This window comes from Podarcis erhardii (assembly GCF_964252035.2).
Source record: "Podarcis erhardii genome assembly, chromosome: 9".
NCBI classification, from domain to species: domain Eukaryota; kingdom Metazoa; phylum Chordata; class Lepidosauria; order Squamata; family Lacertidae; genus Podarcis; species Podarcis erhardii.
In genome coordinates, this window is record NC_138512.1 from 13,885,807 (window position 1) to 13,902,925 (window position 17,119).

The 17,119-nt window shown below is 42.3% G+C and overlaps 1 protein-coding gene across 7 annotated transcripts in view; it reads left to right on the forward strand.

The window, feature by feature from the left end:
- The window catches only part of RBPJ (recombination signal binding protein for immunoglobulin kappa J region), a 91,374-nt gene that overhangs the window by 44,924 nt on the left and 29,331 nt on the right, over positions 1-17,119 (forward strand). Inside the window, exons 1-2 of one of the 7 annotated variants that reach the window (XM_081875833.1) lie at positions 4,956-4,975; positions 9,276-9,318. The exons of 3 other annotated variants lie outside the window; for them this stretch is intronic. Coding sequence is in view for 1 of the 4 variants with exons in the window: in XM_081875830.1 (XP_081731956.1) it covers positions 4,956-4,975 (20 nt within the window). In the remaining 3 variants the exon portion in view is untranslated. Of the gene's footprint in view, positions 1-4,864; positions 4,976-5,030; positions 5,100-8,179; positions 8,596-9,275; positions 9,319-17,119 lie in introns of those variants that run through there. 3 more of the 7 variants (XM_081875832.1, XM_081875830.1, XM_081875835.1) reach the window with 3 other exon arrangements.

Below are 17,119 nucleotides of genomic sequence, written 5' to 3' on the forward strand. Positions count from 1 at the left end.
AATTCACTAAAAGTTTGAGACCCATCGGAAACATTCTTTCATATGTGGGGGACTTGTAAAGGGGTAAAAGAGTATTTGGAAATGATCCATAATGAATTGAAAAAAAAATAGTTTAAAAGTACCTTCTCAAAAAGGGACGCGGGTGGTGCTGTGGGTTAAACCACAGAGCCTAGGACTTGCCGATCAGAAGGTCGGCGGTTCGAATCCCCGTGACGGGGTGAGCTCCTGTTGCTCGGTCGCTGCTGCTGCCAACCTAGCAGTTCAAAAGCACATCAAAGTGCAAGTAGATAAATAGGTACCGCTCTGGCGGGAAGGTAAACAGCGTTTCCGTGTGCTGCTCTGGTTCGCCAGAAGCGGCTTAGTCATGCTGGCCACATGACCCGGAAGCTGTACGCCGGCTCCCTCGGCCAATAAAGCGAGGTGAGCGCCGCAACCCCAGAGTTGGCCACGACTGCACCTAATGGTCAGGGGTCCCTTTACCTTTACCTTCCCAAAAAACTCAGAGTACTTCTTTTTGGGGAGAATTCATGCTGAAATACCCAGGTGTCCAAAAAGTTTATTTATGTATGCTACTCCTGCGGGTCTGTGTTTTGTTAGCCCAAATATGGAGAACGAGTGAGGTCCTAACCAAAGAAGAATGGCAACTCAAGTTGACAGAATATGCTCAACTTGCAGACTTAACATACAGAATAAGAGAACAAGAAGAACATATGTTTAAAGAAGATTGGGAAACGTTAGGCAGCATTAAGATAAATTCAACAGTGTAAATAAGTTTTGATGGATGTAATAATGGAATACTGAATGGTATGGTTTTTTGTAAAATATGCAGGGATTTATGATATGTAAAATGAACCATGGAAAGAGAAGAAGGGAAGTCACTGATATCTTAAGGATGTAAAATGAGTATTTTAAAAGGACCCCTGGACGGTTCAGTCCAGTGAAAGGCAACTATGGAGTGCGGTGCTCATCTTGCTTTCAGGTCAAGGGAGCCGGCGTTTGTCCACAGACAGCTTTCCAGGTCATGTAGCCAGAATGACTAAACCGTGTCTGTCACAACGGAAACACCGCAACAGAAACCAGAGCGCACGTTTACCTTCCCGCTGCAGTGGTACCTATTTATCTACTTGCACTTTTTGGCATGCTTTTGAACTGCTAGGTTGGCAGGAGCTGGGGCAGAGCAACGGGAGCTCACCCCGTCGCGGGGATTCGAATCGCCGACCTTCCGATCAGCAAACGCAAGAGGCTCAGTGGTTTAGACCACAGCGCTACCTGCATTCTTTACCTTCAAGCAAGTAACCAGGTTGCACACCTGCTCTGAGGGTGACTGAATGATCCAATCACACCCAGCATAACAATATGGCAGAATTACTACCTGCTTTTCCCATTGAGGCTGATTCAAAGAGTTAAGAGCAATGAATCCTGCATAAATGCAGCAAGAACTTTCCATGGCAGACAAAGACTTGGGGCTTGCATCAGATTTATTTTGTGTGCCCTGCAGTTTGAGAAATTCTTCCAGGGCAAATGCTTTTTTCAATAACAAGCAAACATTCAAATGAATAAATGCTAGCAGTTTTTTTGTGTGTGTGTGTGTGTGTGTGCGTGTGTGTGTGTGTTTGGGGGGAAATGTTTGAAACATATTAAAGGCTGACCTATTTTTTTTCATCCTGTTTTCCTCCCAGTTGGATTTAAGACACATAAATTAAAGGCCCCTTAAAATTATCACCTAGAGACAGTTTATGGCAAAAATCCAGAAGCCATTCATAGCTGAACTGAAGCAGCATGAGCCCAGAGGGAGGGATACATATTTTCAAAAAGAGAACTTAAAAGGATTATGGATTGTTTCATGAACTTTAAATAGAGGATTTGCAAAAGTCCATTGAATGCAGGAAATGTTCCTTGAATGGAACCAACTTCAGTAATGCAGATACGACAAAGAGCGAGAAAAACTTCATTTTATTCATTTTATATATTTAAACCTCACCCTTAAATTAAAATAGAGGGGAAATCGAGGTTGGTTAGCTTGACTTAATGCCATAAATAGGATTGGATTTAGCACAGTTCACATATATAGGAAAAATACAAGTTTTTCCACAGACATTACACAAATTAATGTGTCTTTTTTTAAAACACAAGTGTATTGATAGTAGACTTGAATGCACCCCCCCCATTTTTAAAAAAATGTATTTAAACACAAACCCACACACCTTTCACTTTCTCCTCGATTAATAGTATTAAAAGTTATTTTCTGCTCCTCTTAAGCTTGGGGAAATTTCTCCCCAGAGGCTCACCTGGTGTCTTCATTATATATCTGTAGGTGCCAGGCTAAAAGGTTTCCCTTCAACCAGACGTTCGCCTGATGAACATTTATGGCTTTTTTAATGTGTTTCTGGAGCTTATTGGTTTGTTTTTGTTTTACGATGTGTCCTGTGTTCTCATTTTGTATTTTTCTGTTGTGAACAGCGCCAGGGTTTTCAAACGACGGGCGGCAAACAAATCTAAAAATAATAGTAATAGCAAAATAAAGTGAAAGTCAAGTCCTTCCGCCTTAAGTGGAAATGGTAATTATATGGAGGGTCCAATGGAATGAATATCATGACAACTAGTAAATTCTTATCTGCTGCAGCCTTCATCTGCCTTACCAGCCATTGTAATACACCACTTGTTATCTTCCACCTATCTTGCAATTGAGGACTTCTTGGATCATTCTTTGTCTAGCTACTCCCCTTTGACCTTACCGCCTTGGGTGACCCTACTGGGAGACTCCCAAGGGCTTCGCTCACAAGGGTCATAGGAACATGCAAGCCCACTCACCACAACAAGGTGATGATCCAGCGAGTTGAGTTTGGGGTGGGTTTTTGGAAGAAGCAATGGTTCTTCTACATCTACTTTGTTGGACTGGTCATGTTGTGTGGATGCCTGAGCATCGTCTTCCAAAGCAACTACTCTATTCCGAACTTAAAAATGGAAAGCGTAATGCTGGTGGTCAACAAAAGAGGTTTAAAGACTCAAGGCAAATCTAAAAAAATGTAGTATAAACACTGACAATTGGGAAACACTGGCTGTTAGTGCTCCAATTGGAGAACAGCCTTTACCTAGGTGTCATGGACTCTGAAGATGCTTGAACTCAGGATGAAAGGGAGAAACTTGATAGGAGGAAGGTACGTTTAGCAAACCCTCACCAAGATCAACACCAAGCCGGAAACCTATTTCTCCACTGTGGAAGGACGTGTGGATCCAGAATTGGCCTCCGCAGTCACTTACAGACTCGCTGTTAAGATTGTGTTCATGGAAGACAATCTTACCCGGCTAGGAGTGATTGCCAAAGAAGAAGATATTGAGGATCGCTGCCCACGCCCAACTGAGCTCACTCTCCCTATTGCAACCAACAAAGCTGACTTAGAGGCAATTCATCAGTGACCCAAATGATGCACAACGCATGCAGGCTTACCCAAATGTAATTAAAAACCAGTTAATCCAATTTTTAAAAATGCACCGTGGTAGTCTGTGGTAACCTGAGGGGAGGGATGCAAAATGCACATTTAAGAAACACACACAAAGGAGCCTTTTGTTTATTTAAGCTCCTTCACATTCGTTGTTGGCTTCCTTCTCTCTCCCTAAAACACCTCACGCCGCTGCCTCCATGCCCGCAATTCGGAGTCCACTCCTTCCCGCCACCCTTCATGCTGTCTGAAATGGTCCCATCCGATATAGACATGGAAGCATGGGAACGACTGTGGAACATGGATATAAAATTTACAGCATGTTATGGTCTAAGAGAAAATTATATGAAAACGATACATTGATGGTATCTAACACTGAGTAAATTGGCAAAAAATGTATAAATCTAAATCAAACAAGTGTTGGAAATGTAAAGGGAAAGAAGGTTCTTTTTATCATATGTGGTGGTCTTTTAGTAAGATTAAAGCTTACTGGGAAATGATATATAATGAAATGAAAAGGATGTTTAAAATGATGTTTGTAAAAAAACAACAACAACCCCAGAAGCTTTTCTTTTGGAAATTATAGGGAAAGAACTACCAAAATTGTATAAAAACTTATTCATGTATGTGACTACAGCGTCAAGAATGCTACTTGCCGCAAAATGGAAAGAAGCATTAGTCCCAGCAAAGAATGGATACAAAAACTTATGGAATACACAGAAATGGCAAACTTGCCAGAAGAAGAATAAATCAAGATATATATTTTTTTATAAAGGAATGGAAATGGTTTATGGAATATTTACAGATAAATTGTAAACAGATAAGAACATTTGCAGGATTGTTGTAATAACATGCAGTTTCATAAGAGTATGTATTTAAAGAAGATGAATAAATGAGCAAATTAAGTTAATTTGGAATATGCAGAAGATATTAAAAATAAATTTAAGGAACAGCAGAAAGAAGGGGAAGGAGGTCAAGTTTTGAAATGTCAAAATGATTGTAAAATCAGTGAAATCCTATAAACCTAAAAAGTATATATAATATATTATTTTAATGAATGAATGAATGAAATGGTCTCGCCCGCGGCCCTACGCGAATGGTTCGGTCCGTTCTCTCCCACGCCGAAGCCTCTGCGCTCGCTCGGTCAGGCGTAAAGGGAATCCCCCTCCTGCCCCTCCTCCTTCCTATGACCGCTCTTCTCGCGATATCCTTTCTCCGCTTCCCTCGAAGAGGTCTCGCGAGTCTTCGGCCCGAGTTCCCACGCCTGTTGTGTCTGACTTCTGAGACGCGAGAGCGACACAGACCCCCGTCAGTGTGTGTGCGTAAGTGACGTGAGCGAGTGGGCGGGGTTTCCCGCACGCCCCGCCCCCTTTCGCTCCTTCGCTGTTGCGATAAGCTTGTCCTCCTTCCGCCGCGCGCGCGTGCGCGCTGCTGATTTCCGCGGGGAGGCGCGCGCGACGGCTCCCTCGGCTCCCTTCTCGCGAGAGTAGGAGTTTTAGCGAGAGTTTGTGGAAGATGGCGCCTGTTGTGACAGGGTGAGTGCGGGGGGGGGGTGGCTCTCTCGACATAGTTCCTCAGGGGCCCGTTTCCTTCGCGTCCCTCAGCCGGCCTGCCCGGCTCTCGCCCCTCCGCCGCCCGTTCCTCGAGCTCCGGATTCGGGTGGGGTCTCCTTTCTCCTCACGACCGCTGCCGCTTCTCCGCTTGCGGGGGAACCGGAACGGTGGTGCTGGTGGTCGGTCGGTGGTGCTGGTGGTTGTGGGGAGGCCGAGTCGCCTGGGCCCTCGAAGGGCCGGGGGTCCGGGTGGCGGGAAAGTCCCGCCTCGAGCCTCGTCGCTGTGGGGAAGCGCTTCTCGACGCGCGGAGCTCGTCGCTGTGGGGAGAAGCGGGGGGCTTCTGTGGGGAGAAGAGGCAAAACACCCCCCCCCACACACATGGAAACTGCCTGGTCCTGCGTCTCTCCGGCTCAGTGGTGTTAACATCCCCCCCCCAAAAAAAGGAGAGGGGGGCGAAGCGCTCTAGAGTAAAAGTCACTTCAGGGGCTCTGAGGAACTTGGCACGTCTGCGCGGCTCTTGACTGCTTTTACTTTGGGGGTGCATCTTACCATCTGCCTTATGCAAGGAGGAATTCCATCGTGTTGCCTTGACACTTGCGTGGTGCTCGTGTTGGTGGTGCCTGGAATGAGGCGCAGCCCCCCCCCTCAAGTGAGAGCTGTCACTTCAAGCCCCCCCCCCCATGCCCGGCATGGTTAAGCTGTCCTCTTGTGTGTTGCATTGCATAACTAACTTCCCCAGCTTCCTTGCAGTGCAGTGCAGGTTGTTGCGTGAAGTTGGTTGGATTGAAAGCAAAGGCTTCCGTATCTTTGCTTTGTGGTGTGCGGTTAATGGGAACGTCCCCCTAGGTGAGTTGAGCTTTGGGTCTTAGTGGCATACTGAGCATGTTCCGGTTTTCCTTGAAGGGGCCCTAACTCTTACTCTCACGGTTGTGGTTTGGGCCAAAGGTTCCTGCTTTGCAAGGGATTGGGCTTTGTGATTCTGTCTCAGAAGCTGATGATGCCTTTTTGTGTTGCTTCATGAGGCCCTCCAGTCTTCATTAAAGGTTGCTGCTGCATATCACACGTGTGCTTGACTTAAGTTATGGGTTGTCTTCTGGCAACAGCATCAGTCCATTGGGGCTTAGAGTTAGCCTTCAAGGTAGCCGGTGTCATTTAGGTCACATGATTTCATTGAAAGCAAATGATGCTTTTTGGTGATTGGGTAGGAATTTGTTGTATAGAGATTTCTGGTGTTCAGACATTACAGAAACAATCTCCTGTTCCAAACTCCGAATGTGTCTGCAGTCTTACGCTATAATTTGCGAAGTGAAAGTATACCACCTCTATTAATTATGGAATTTACTTCTACAAAGTGTCTTTAAGATTAGTGTGCTGATAGCTTGATTGAAAATATCAGAAAAGTCCTTCAATAAAGTCACTTTCTAATACGCTTTAGTATCACAGTAGGCAACTAATATGTTGCTCCCTTCCCCTCCAAAGAAAGCAGGAATTGTTTCTTACAAATTTCAAATTATTTAAGGTTTTAGAGTCGGGGTGTCAAGATGAAAGTAGGCTTGGACTATTTGATTCAGCTATTCTGTGGTTTATAGATTCTTTTTATTCTGGTCATGTATTCAGGGTACGCTTTTTAACTGTTGAGTATAAATTGCTCCTAACATTCTGAACTGAAAAGTAGTTCCTTCTAGCTTTAGATTGTTACAAATTCAAATTGCTTGTAAGTGAAGGCAAGGTAAATGTGTTCCTCAGGATCTAGTTTTCTGCTTGAATAAGTATCGAGTATTGCACTGAACAGTTAATTATTATGATGTCAGTATTCCTAGATCTATTTCTGACACAAAGTTAACATCAAAAATCTTGTGGAATATGTTCTTCTGTCAGTATATTGAAAAGTCATAAAAAGTAGTACCTTGCTAATTGAGAGCTACTGTTTTGTGCAGACAGAATTTGACTTCTTTCCCACCCTGTTCTTCACACTTTGGGCCTCTTCTGGCTGGATCTTAGTTGCTGCTTTATCACTGTAAAAATAACTTACATATTATTGGGCACTTTGTCATACATAATTTAATATTTTATGTAACACTTCCATTGTGCAGATGCTATGCTGAGACCATTATTAGAGACATAGGTATCATTTTCTTAAGCAGCAGTGCAACATATTTGGAGAAAATTTGATAGATGGGAGGCTTTGATATTTACTTTGAAACCTAAGGAGAAATTCCATCCGGTGAAAAATAATGCATGGCAGATACACACTTAAGAGGGATGATGGACACCAGCAGGAATATTAGGGGGGAGGGTCATTGCCATGCTTTTATAAGATGAACAGCATGCATTCATATCCAAGGATTTAATTTGGTGATACCACATTTTTATAGGGACATGGGTGTCACTGTGATCTAAACCACAGAGCCTAGGGCTTGCTGATCAGAAGGTTGCTGGTTCGAATCCCTGCAATGGGGTGAGCTCCCGTTGCTCGGTCCCTGCTCCTGCTAACCTAGCAGTTCGAAAGCACGTCAAAGTGCAAGTAGATAAATAGGTACTGCTCCGGTGGGAAGGTAAATGGCGTTTCCGTGCACTGCTCTGCTTCACCAGAAGTGGCTTAGTTATGCTGGCTACGTGACCCAGAAGCTGTACACCAGCTCCCTTGGCTAGTAAAGCAAGATGAGCACCGCAACCCCAGAGTCGTCCACGACTGGACCTAGCGGTCAGGGGTCCCTTTACCTTTTTCTAATCAGTGTTTGTTTGAATACTGTACCCTCTGTAAACTTGTGGAAACAACAATGAAGAACTTGGACAGGTTGCAGAGAGAAGAGGGACATTTGGAAGCTTAAAAAACTGCTTTGCAATGTGAGGTTCCTGCGGCAAAATATTCCTAGGGCAACCGTTCAACTGTACCCTATAAAGCAAGGGTGGGCTGAAGGTAGATCAAGATCTACTGGTAGATCTTTGACTGATTGTCAGGGTTTTGTACTTTCAGTTGTTTAACAGTACCAGCAAAAATTAGTTTCTTTGCTAAATTAAGACTGCTGAAATAAATAAAAGTAACCGGGAATGTATTTTTGCAGGAAAGGGTTAAAATATCAGTGTTGTTTTGGACTGAAAACCAATTCCTAGGTTTCGAATGTGCTCAGAAGCATCCCCCTATTTTAAAAAAACAACAACCCTATGTCTCTCTTGCACCTAGCTCTCTTAGATCTTGTGGCGCTAACAGAGAACAAAGTAGACCCAACAAACCTCAAGTCTGTCCACTCCTGCTCTAAAGTATTTGAAGACATGATTTGAGGATGGACTATTCTGTATTCCTTTTCTAGTGGCCCACCAGTCATTTATCAGCAACGAAACAGCTTCCTCAGTGGAAGGGGATTTGGAAGCAAAGAAATAATATGAGAGTGCAAGTATTACTTCTCCTTGCCTCTATCTGTCATCAGGCAAGTTGACTACCTGCCCCAAATAAAAGTACAACTTGTGCATATATACAGGTAGAGGGGGTGACAGCACACAGAGATGAAGGGCACTGGACTCTGTCAACTGCGCTTGAAGAGTTAACACCTGAAAGAGTAACCAGATTTCTAAATGTCCCAAGTGACGGAAGTTTGATACTGGTAAGCTTGTAAGAGACTGCTTAGAACAAAAAATTATAGCTGTAAACTTGTGATGTGTTGCTTGTAAAAGTTGCCTCTCTGATCAGAATACTGTATTAAATTGGTTTACTTCCCCCCAAATAAATCTTGACTTGGTTCAGGTTTTTTAAAAAAGACATTGGTTTCTTCTTATTTATTTAACCAATTTATAGGCCACTTGATCCTTTACACATCTATATGAAACTCATACAAAAATGTCTCATAGTTTTTTAGAGACTGCCAAGTTTGTAGAGTAGATAGTGCTTTGTAGCCTTTTAAGTATTGTCCCACATTTGTAAAAAAAGTCTTACATGGCAAATATGAATTCCTTTTGTGTGAAGAGGTAAGAAGGCTTCTATAATCTGGATCAGTAGTTCTGTGTTTTCTCAGGCTGTTGATACATCACAGATTACTTATACTGCCATGTGGAAGCAAGCAGGTAGGCTTGTAATTCTTGTGGGGTTGTTTGCGAGCCTTTATCAGGGCATATAATGGTTTGTGTCCAGTGTATCTAAGAAATGTCCTCCTTCTTTATGTTCTGTTTTGCACACCAAGATTTATCAAGAGTATTTTACTGACTGAATTAATTTTGTGCCGTGGAATCAGGGTGTTTATAAAGAGTTTAATTGCTTGACTCATAACTAGGAATCTCTTCTTCCTAGACATTTATTGGAGCCTAAACTGAGGATTTTTCAGAAATACTAAGTAAGTCTTCATCATTATTGTGTCTGCTATTTGATAGTTGAGGTTAGGTAGCACAGAGCTTATTTGCATGTATTTACTTTCTGTTATAAAACCCCATTACAAGTTGAATTGACTGTGAATTAAGTTTGGCTACCCACTGAGATTTGTAGTTGGTCATGCTAAAAATGTGAATAAACAAATAAGCACCTCTTTTTTATTCAAAGGGAATGGTTAGGAAATTGGCTGTACAGTACTACAAGTGTTGATTACTTGGTATCTTATTGTGTTAGGCACTGTACAGCTATTGAATATATTCCTGAATATAATAATAGTAAAACAAATGAATGAAATAAGATGATGTGCTAAAGAGAGTGGATTTGATAGCAGTAGTAGTTGTGGGATCCACAGTATAAACTTACTACCAAACTTATTACCTTTTCTGTCTTCAAATGTAGATAATTTTTATCATTGAAAAATATGATAGTATTACCTGTTTGTTTCTGCATTTGGAACAAAACTTTGTGAACAAAAATATATTTACACAATCCTTTGAAATTCTGACCTTAAATCTTCTCTCCAGTAGCATGTCATGAGCCATTGCTTTCACAGTTAATTTGGTATAGGCTTCCTTCCCCACTTTCTATTAAACAGTACAGAATGGGGAGGAATTAGCAAAAGCAGGGGAATGGGTTTGTGGCTGATCTAGTGAGGCTTTAGAAAAAGCAATTGAACTATTGTCAAATGAAGTAGGTTCAGTTCCCCACTGAAGCTGGGTAACTTTTATATGCATCTTATAGGTTATCATCAGTGTTAGAAACTGAGATATGAAAGCTAGCAGCTAAATGGCACCTTAAACCTAGGTTATGGGCATAACAATGGAATGTCTAGGCACACTTCTTTTACAAGAATACAAAGCTGAAAATAAATGAACAGCTAAAATCTTAATATTCATTTTTCACATGCTCTAGTCCTCATCTGAAGACTGCAAAAAAAGAAAGCCATGCTTCCCCTGTCCACCTCCCTAATATTCTTAAGAGGGTCTCTCCTATAGTCTGCAGAGAGTGACTGGAAGTGGAGAGGCAGAAAAATATCCTCCTTTCCTTCCATTCTGCAGTTTTAATCTGAAATCTTAGGCACAGTACTGTGCCCGAAGCTCAGAAACTGCTCACGCTAATGAAATTCCTTGTCGCAAAATGTGCCTAGAACGCTGGTTATCATGATATTCATTTTAGAAAGCTCTTTATGAACTTTTATATTTATTAAATGCTGTAAAAACTAGGAAGCGTTATAAGGAAAGCTTTCCTGAGGGAATAGAGAACAGAACAGACTGTTAGATTACCTGATTAAAGAGAGGGGTATGAATGGAGCAGGCAAGAGTGTATATGTATGCTTTTCATTAGCATCTGAGAAGCAAGGTGGCAGCTGTTGGAACAAAGTTTTTGAACTCAAGTGATATACATTCCTGTGTATTGTTGCATCTCAGGCACTTAAAAGTGGATTGATAATTCATAAACACAATTAACATCACCTTGCCTGTTCTGCTGCTTCTAGTTATTGTTGTCATTGGTGATTTAGATTGGCAGGTGTTGTCATAATGAACTATTATTTCTTTTGTCTTGTTCTTTGGATTGGTAATCTTAGTTGGTGACTAGAGACTAGGTTTTGTAACCTGCTATGGAAAGCTCTTCAGTGTTTGACTTAAATAGCTTCTGGAATGCTCAGGCAGGTTACACCACATAAAACCAGCAGGAAACATGCTCTCTCTAATTTACTGTTCAGAATTTGTACTAATAAATGTATTCACCGTTGTGAAGCAATCCTTTAAAAAAATTACTCTTCTGTATTGCCTTGTGCCATGTTGAAGTAGTGATCACTCTAAGACACTGGGGCAAGAAGTATGCTTATAAGTATAAAGTGCACAAGCTATTTAGAGCTTTTTAATTTAAAACCATCCCTTTAAAACATGCCTGTTGTGTGTCTTTGAAGAAGTGTGTTAGCTAATTGGGATCCTGAAACATTCCATTATATGTACAACATCAATATTACTTTATGTTGCAGGAGTGGAAATAATGCGCAAGAGCTAAGAAACCTTAGGATTTTGGTCATAATTGGATGGTAGAACCAGGATGTCAACTCTGAATTACTGATTATCACATTGCTCTGTTTTTAAATGCAAGCTGTAGAAATTAGAGGGTTCCAGGTGTGTACCTGGGATGGTACACACCAGTCCATTAAAATAACACTGTAATACAAGAAAATCATAAAACCAAAAATATGCATAGAACAAGGATCAGAATATCGGGAGGTTACTAAAAATATAATAATTCAGCAACAGCCTAGCTCTTTCAGTAATCATTTCTATAAGCCCAAGAATACTAATGCATCACAATATGATGCCTAAAATCAGCTAGCATAAGGAACAATCTTATCCCCATGGAGAAGGAATTCCATACCTTTAGTGCCACAACAGATAAGCCCTGCTCTTCATAACTACACTGTAGAAGATAGCTGTAAATAGAACTATTGGGTAGGGTCTCTTCCAGATCTTAAGCCATTGGTTGGTAGGTACCAGGGGAGCTGTATAGCATTTTATAGACAAATGTTGGTACCTTAAATTTGACTCAATAGCAGATAGGCAGACAGTTCAGGTAGCAAATAGTTCAGGTAGCAAATAGGCAGTCAGCAGCCTCTTCCGTACCACCTGCAGCTTCTGGACAGACTTCAAGGAAAGTCTCACAAATAGCACATTGCAGTAGCTTAAATGAGAGGTTACCAGAGCATGTATAGTGGTACCTCGGGTTACATACACTTCAGGTTACAGACTCCACTAACCCAGAAATAGTACCTCGGGTTAAGAACTTTGCTTCAGGATGAGAACAGAACTTGTTCTCCAGCGGCGCGGCAGCAGCGGGAGGCCCCATTAGCTTAAGTGGTGCTCCAGGTTAAGAACAGTTTCAGGTTAAGAACGGACCTCCGGAACGAATTAAGTACTTAACCCGAGGTACCACTGTATTTACATAGGTGAGCTATCAAAGTCCAGGTACAACTGTAACTGGTGAACAAGTCAGAGCTGGGCATACACAGTCCTTGCCATCTGGGCTTCAAGGACATATGCAGTCCTTGATGCTATCTGGGCTTCAACTGATAGCAGTGTTTTGCCAAGAGCTATTTACCTGCTCCTTCAGGGTGAGTACAATTCAGTCCAGAGCGGGCACTTTACCCAACTCCAGACCTGGGAACTGTTCACCAGCAGACATGACCTCTGTCATATCAGAGTTCAGCTTCAGTTTATTGGCCCTCATCCAGCACATTGTTGCTTCCACACACCAGTCCAGCACATGAATGATGTCTCCTGATTTAGATTGAATGCACAGAAAGAGTGTTGTTTGTCTTGTGTGTCTTGGGATGCGGGTGGCACTGTGGTCTAAACCACTGAGCCTCTTGGAATTGCTGATCAGAAGGTCTGCGGTTTAAATTCCTATGACAGGGTAAGCTCCCATTGCTCTGTCCCAGCTCCTGCCAACCCAGCAGTTCGAAAGCATGCCAGTGCAAGAAGATAAATAGGTACCTCTGCGGTGGGAAGGTAAATAGCATTTCCATGTGCTCTGGTTTCTGTCACGGTGTTCCATTGTGCGCCAGAAATGGTTTAGTCCTGCTGGCCACGTGACCCGGAAAGCTGTCTGTGGACAAACGCCTGTTCCCTCAGCCTGAAAGCGAGATGAGCGCCACAACCCCATAGTCACCTTTGACTGGACTTAACTGTCCAGGGGTCCTTTACCTTTATGTTTTTACTGATGACACAGTACTTCAGATCCCGGGATGACAAACTTCAAAAAGCATTGGGGACAAAATAGTACCCTATGGAATCCCACAGCACAAGTGCTGGGGAGCTGAGCTGCTACAGTTTGGTACTGATCCTGCAGATAAGAAGAGTAGAGCCCTGTATTGTGGTGCCTCTAGCTCCTAATCCACAGAACTCATGCCAGTCAATATTATGGTTGGTTCTTTCAAAAGCTGATGAGAAGTCAAGGAGAACTATTACGGTCTCACTCTCCTGAGAAAAAGGTCACCAATCGGGGTGACCGAGGCCATTTCCATTCTGAACCTAGGCCTGAAGCCAGAATGAAATGGGTCTAGATAATCTGCTTCATCCAGACACACCTGGGACTGACTAATCACTACCTTCTCAATCATCTTGCTCCCATAAGGGACATTTTTGACTGTGTGGTAGTTACCTAATATCACTATATCCATGTAGGACCTCCTGAGAAGGAGCCTCACCATCTCCAGAGCAATTGGCTGCACCCTTTTCATCATAGAGAATCAATCACTCCTTAGACCCACTCTCAAGTTGTTCCTGGGTGGCTTTTATTTGCCATAATGGACTTAATTTTTTTCAAATTGCTACTGTCTTCATGTCTTAAGAGGCCTTGGAGTGACTAACAATAAATTTATTTATTTTTAAATACTATTCTGAAAGTGCTAGGAAAATATTTATAATCATTTCTGTAGTGGGATCTTGAAGAATAAGTTAAACAGGCTTAGGTTAAAATAATTTTTGGTTTTTATTGGAGCTTGCTTTTGCTGATATTCTGTCTTCCTTTGGTGTCTAAGCTCCCCCATCTGGCAACACATTGCACTTTTCTTGGCTTTCTGCATCTGACAGTGGTTGGTAGCAAATTCCTTTCTATAATATTACATTACTGCACCACCACGACCACAGGAAACCTGTTAGGTTTCCAAGCACTTTTAAGAGCTTAGTGAAATATTTGGATTCGGGTGAGAGGATGAGCTGCTCCAATGCTGGATTAGTCATGCAGCAAGGTTAAATGACCTGCTTCAGGTGGTACTGGGGAGGTCGCAGGTAGATGAAGTCAGGAATTAGTGTCTGTCTGTCTGGTTTAGAATTTTTTGTTTAAAGTATTGGTCCTAGAATGGGGCCTGTGCCTGGATAGCTCAGTAGGTTAAAGAGTGGTACTGATACTGTAATGCCAAGGTTGCAGGTTTTATCCCTGTATGGGACAGCTGTATGTTACTACACTGCAAGGGGTTGGACTACATGGTCCTGAGGATCCCTTCCAACTCTATGATTGTATGATTCTTTGATTTCCAATTAATTTCAGCCAGCAACATGTGTTAAGACATCCCTGGACAGCTGGCGTTTTGTTTTTAGACAGGAATCCCCTTCCTGTCTGTCTGGGTTGACATTAACCCCTCATTCAGATAGAGACATGTGCTGTCTTGTTCCAGCTGCACTTAGTGACTGCTTGTTGCTATGCAATTCCTGGGTTTCCAGTCAGCTGGGTACAGCAACAAGGTGTAGGAAGCAGGTGATTAACAGCTGATCAGAATGGTGTACTGCGCCCAGGGAGGGAAGGGTAGGGTTAAGCACAAGTGCCGCCCCATTTCTGTGCTCCATAGAAAACGGTGAATTTTGTGGAAACATTTCAGCTGCTGTGGATCCTTTTTCTTTAGCTTAAAAAAACTTTGCAGCTACAAGTTGCTACAAGCGGAGCTCCTCTCACTAGCTGGCATGTGGTGGCTGCTAGTTTCCTTCTTCAGAAAGTCCTGGATGCATTAGCCACTTGCTTATTTGTGAAAGCTTGTCCCCACCCCCCACCCCCCACCCCCGAAATTCCTAGAATGATACTGCATTCAGGAAAGTTGCGGGAAGTGTGTTGACAGGTGGGGGTGGGGGAAGCTAAAGAGAAGAGCTCTGATATTGCCACTGTTTTACACAATATTTTGAATGAATTTAGAATTACTGAGCATGGCATGTCATTATTGGTCCATTTACCTTTATGTGCTGAAGGCTGTTACCTACAGCAAAAGTTGAATATGGGAAAATAAATAAGTATTGTCATTTTAAACATTTCTGGAATTTAAAAATATTTATCTGGGTGAACAACATGGATTAGAAATTCATGAAATTATTATCAGATATATTGGTTTGCTTATACAAGTACTACCACTTCAGACCAATTTTAATTATTTCATTCAAACATTCATTTACTTTTTTCGGTCATGACTTGAGTGTAGATGAATTATTTGATTAACTTGGGTGCTTTGTCTTGAAAAAATGTAATTGTTTCTGGTTGGAGCAGTGTGCGCTCTCTGCCTTGGGCTGAATTGTAGCGTGAATGAGGTGGCAAAGCTTTTGGAGTTCACTGGAACTCCTACTGCCACTTTAAAAAAAATATGAAGTAGTTATTAGAGTAATTCACTGGGTGCTTTGTCTAGGATTAAATTCCTTTTTCATCTGATGGATTTTGTTGCTGTTTTACCAAGATATAGGTGAGTGAGCTGAATGGAGTTGCTCTCTCTCAGTTCTGGTCTTCTGGGTGCTTGTTTCAGAATCAGCATAGATTAGAGGGTTGGGGATAAGCAGTTGCTGTCTTCTACAAGAATTCTGCCTCTCCAGTCTTCCTGTTGGCTTTGAGTGCCAGTTTCGAGTGTTCGTATATTACGTTACATACTCAGGAAGCATTAGGATCCTAATGTATCATCCACTCCACTGCTCACCAGTCTCTTTAGCTGAGCTGGGAGTCATAGTCTCAGATTTGGGGTTGAGGACTGCTGGGATGATTGCCCTGGGGGACCTCAACACCCATACTGAGTGCCTTGTCTGTGGTGGCTGAAAAATTCATGAGTCCCGTGACAGTTGTGGGGCTGTTATAACATGTCATCAGCTTAACACATCCTGGACAGAAGGATGGTGGTCTGAATGTAGATTTTATATTGACACCCTTATGGCTGGACCACATTCTGTGAAGGTTTAGCTTGTTGCTTTATCCCTTCCATGGTTGGAGGAACCTATTAGAATAGTCAGTCCCAGAGACTAATGGATTCTGAGGGATTTTCAGCTAGTGTGGCTGGTATTTTTATCAGAGTCCTGATTACTTTCTGGAATATAGATGGAGGACTTGGGCAGTTAGCATAATCGCTCCCAAGTGCCCTTTTGCCACGAGTAAAGCCCATTAAGCTCCTTAGTATACACCTGAGCTGAGGGCAGGGAAGCAGTTTGGGAGACAGCAAGAATGCAGATGGAGAAGGACTAATAAGTCCAATCAAACAAAAACAAGAGCACATTATCTGTCTATCTGCCTATTCTGTGTCATGAAGGAGGTGAAGAAGCAGTTTTTGTCCATCACTAGTGAAGCACTTGCAAGTGTTTTGGGGCCCTTTGCAACCTGGACATCCCTTGGAGGCACACTGCATCATGTTTGCTAGGCACTTTGAGGACATTCATCACATCATTGATGCCAATATTATTGCAGATCAATCAACTCAGTTATCTAGGCCAACTAGTTCAGTTTTATTGGGTGACTTTTGATTTTGTAAGACGTACAGATGTGAATGTGGTCCAGGGTATAGTAGGCAAAAGACAATTGTGGTAAGACAGTGAGATTGGAGCTAGGCTATTCCTGCCACCTCTGCCAGTGGTAAAATAATGTAAACAACAACAAAGTTGCTGCAGCTGTTAAAGGTTAAAAAAAACCCCACCTCTCTCATTGGCGGTTACTTTGCTGTATATCTCTTAAAACCTGGGGGAATACTAAAACCTTAAGTAATACACCTTTTTGAGACAGGGAAGCATGTGTAAGACTTTTTTATTTTGAATTTTTAGTTACCATTTGTTAAGACAAAAAGACAATTGCTAATCTTTCCATTCCCTTTTGCAGTAATTTAAAAACTATTCTGCATTTGATTAACCTTTTCCCATGTTGCCATGCCTGCTGCAGAATATTTAAGTTTTGTAGAAGATCACAGGTGCACGATCAATTCCACTGGGGCACTTTAGACGTTACCACCACATGTTGTG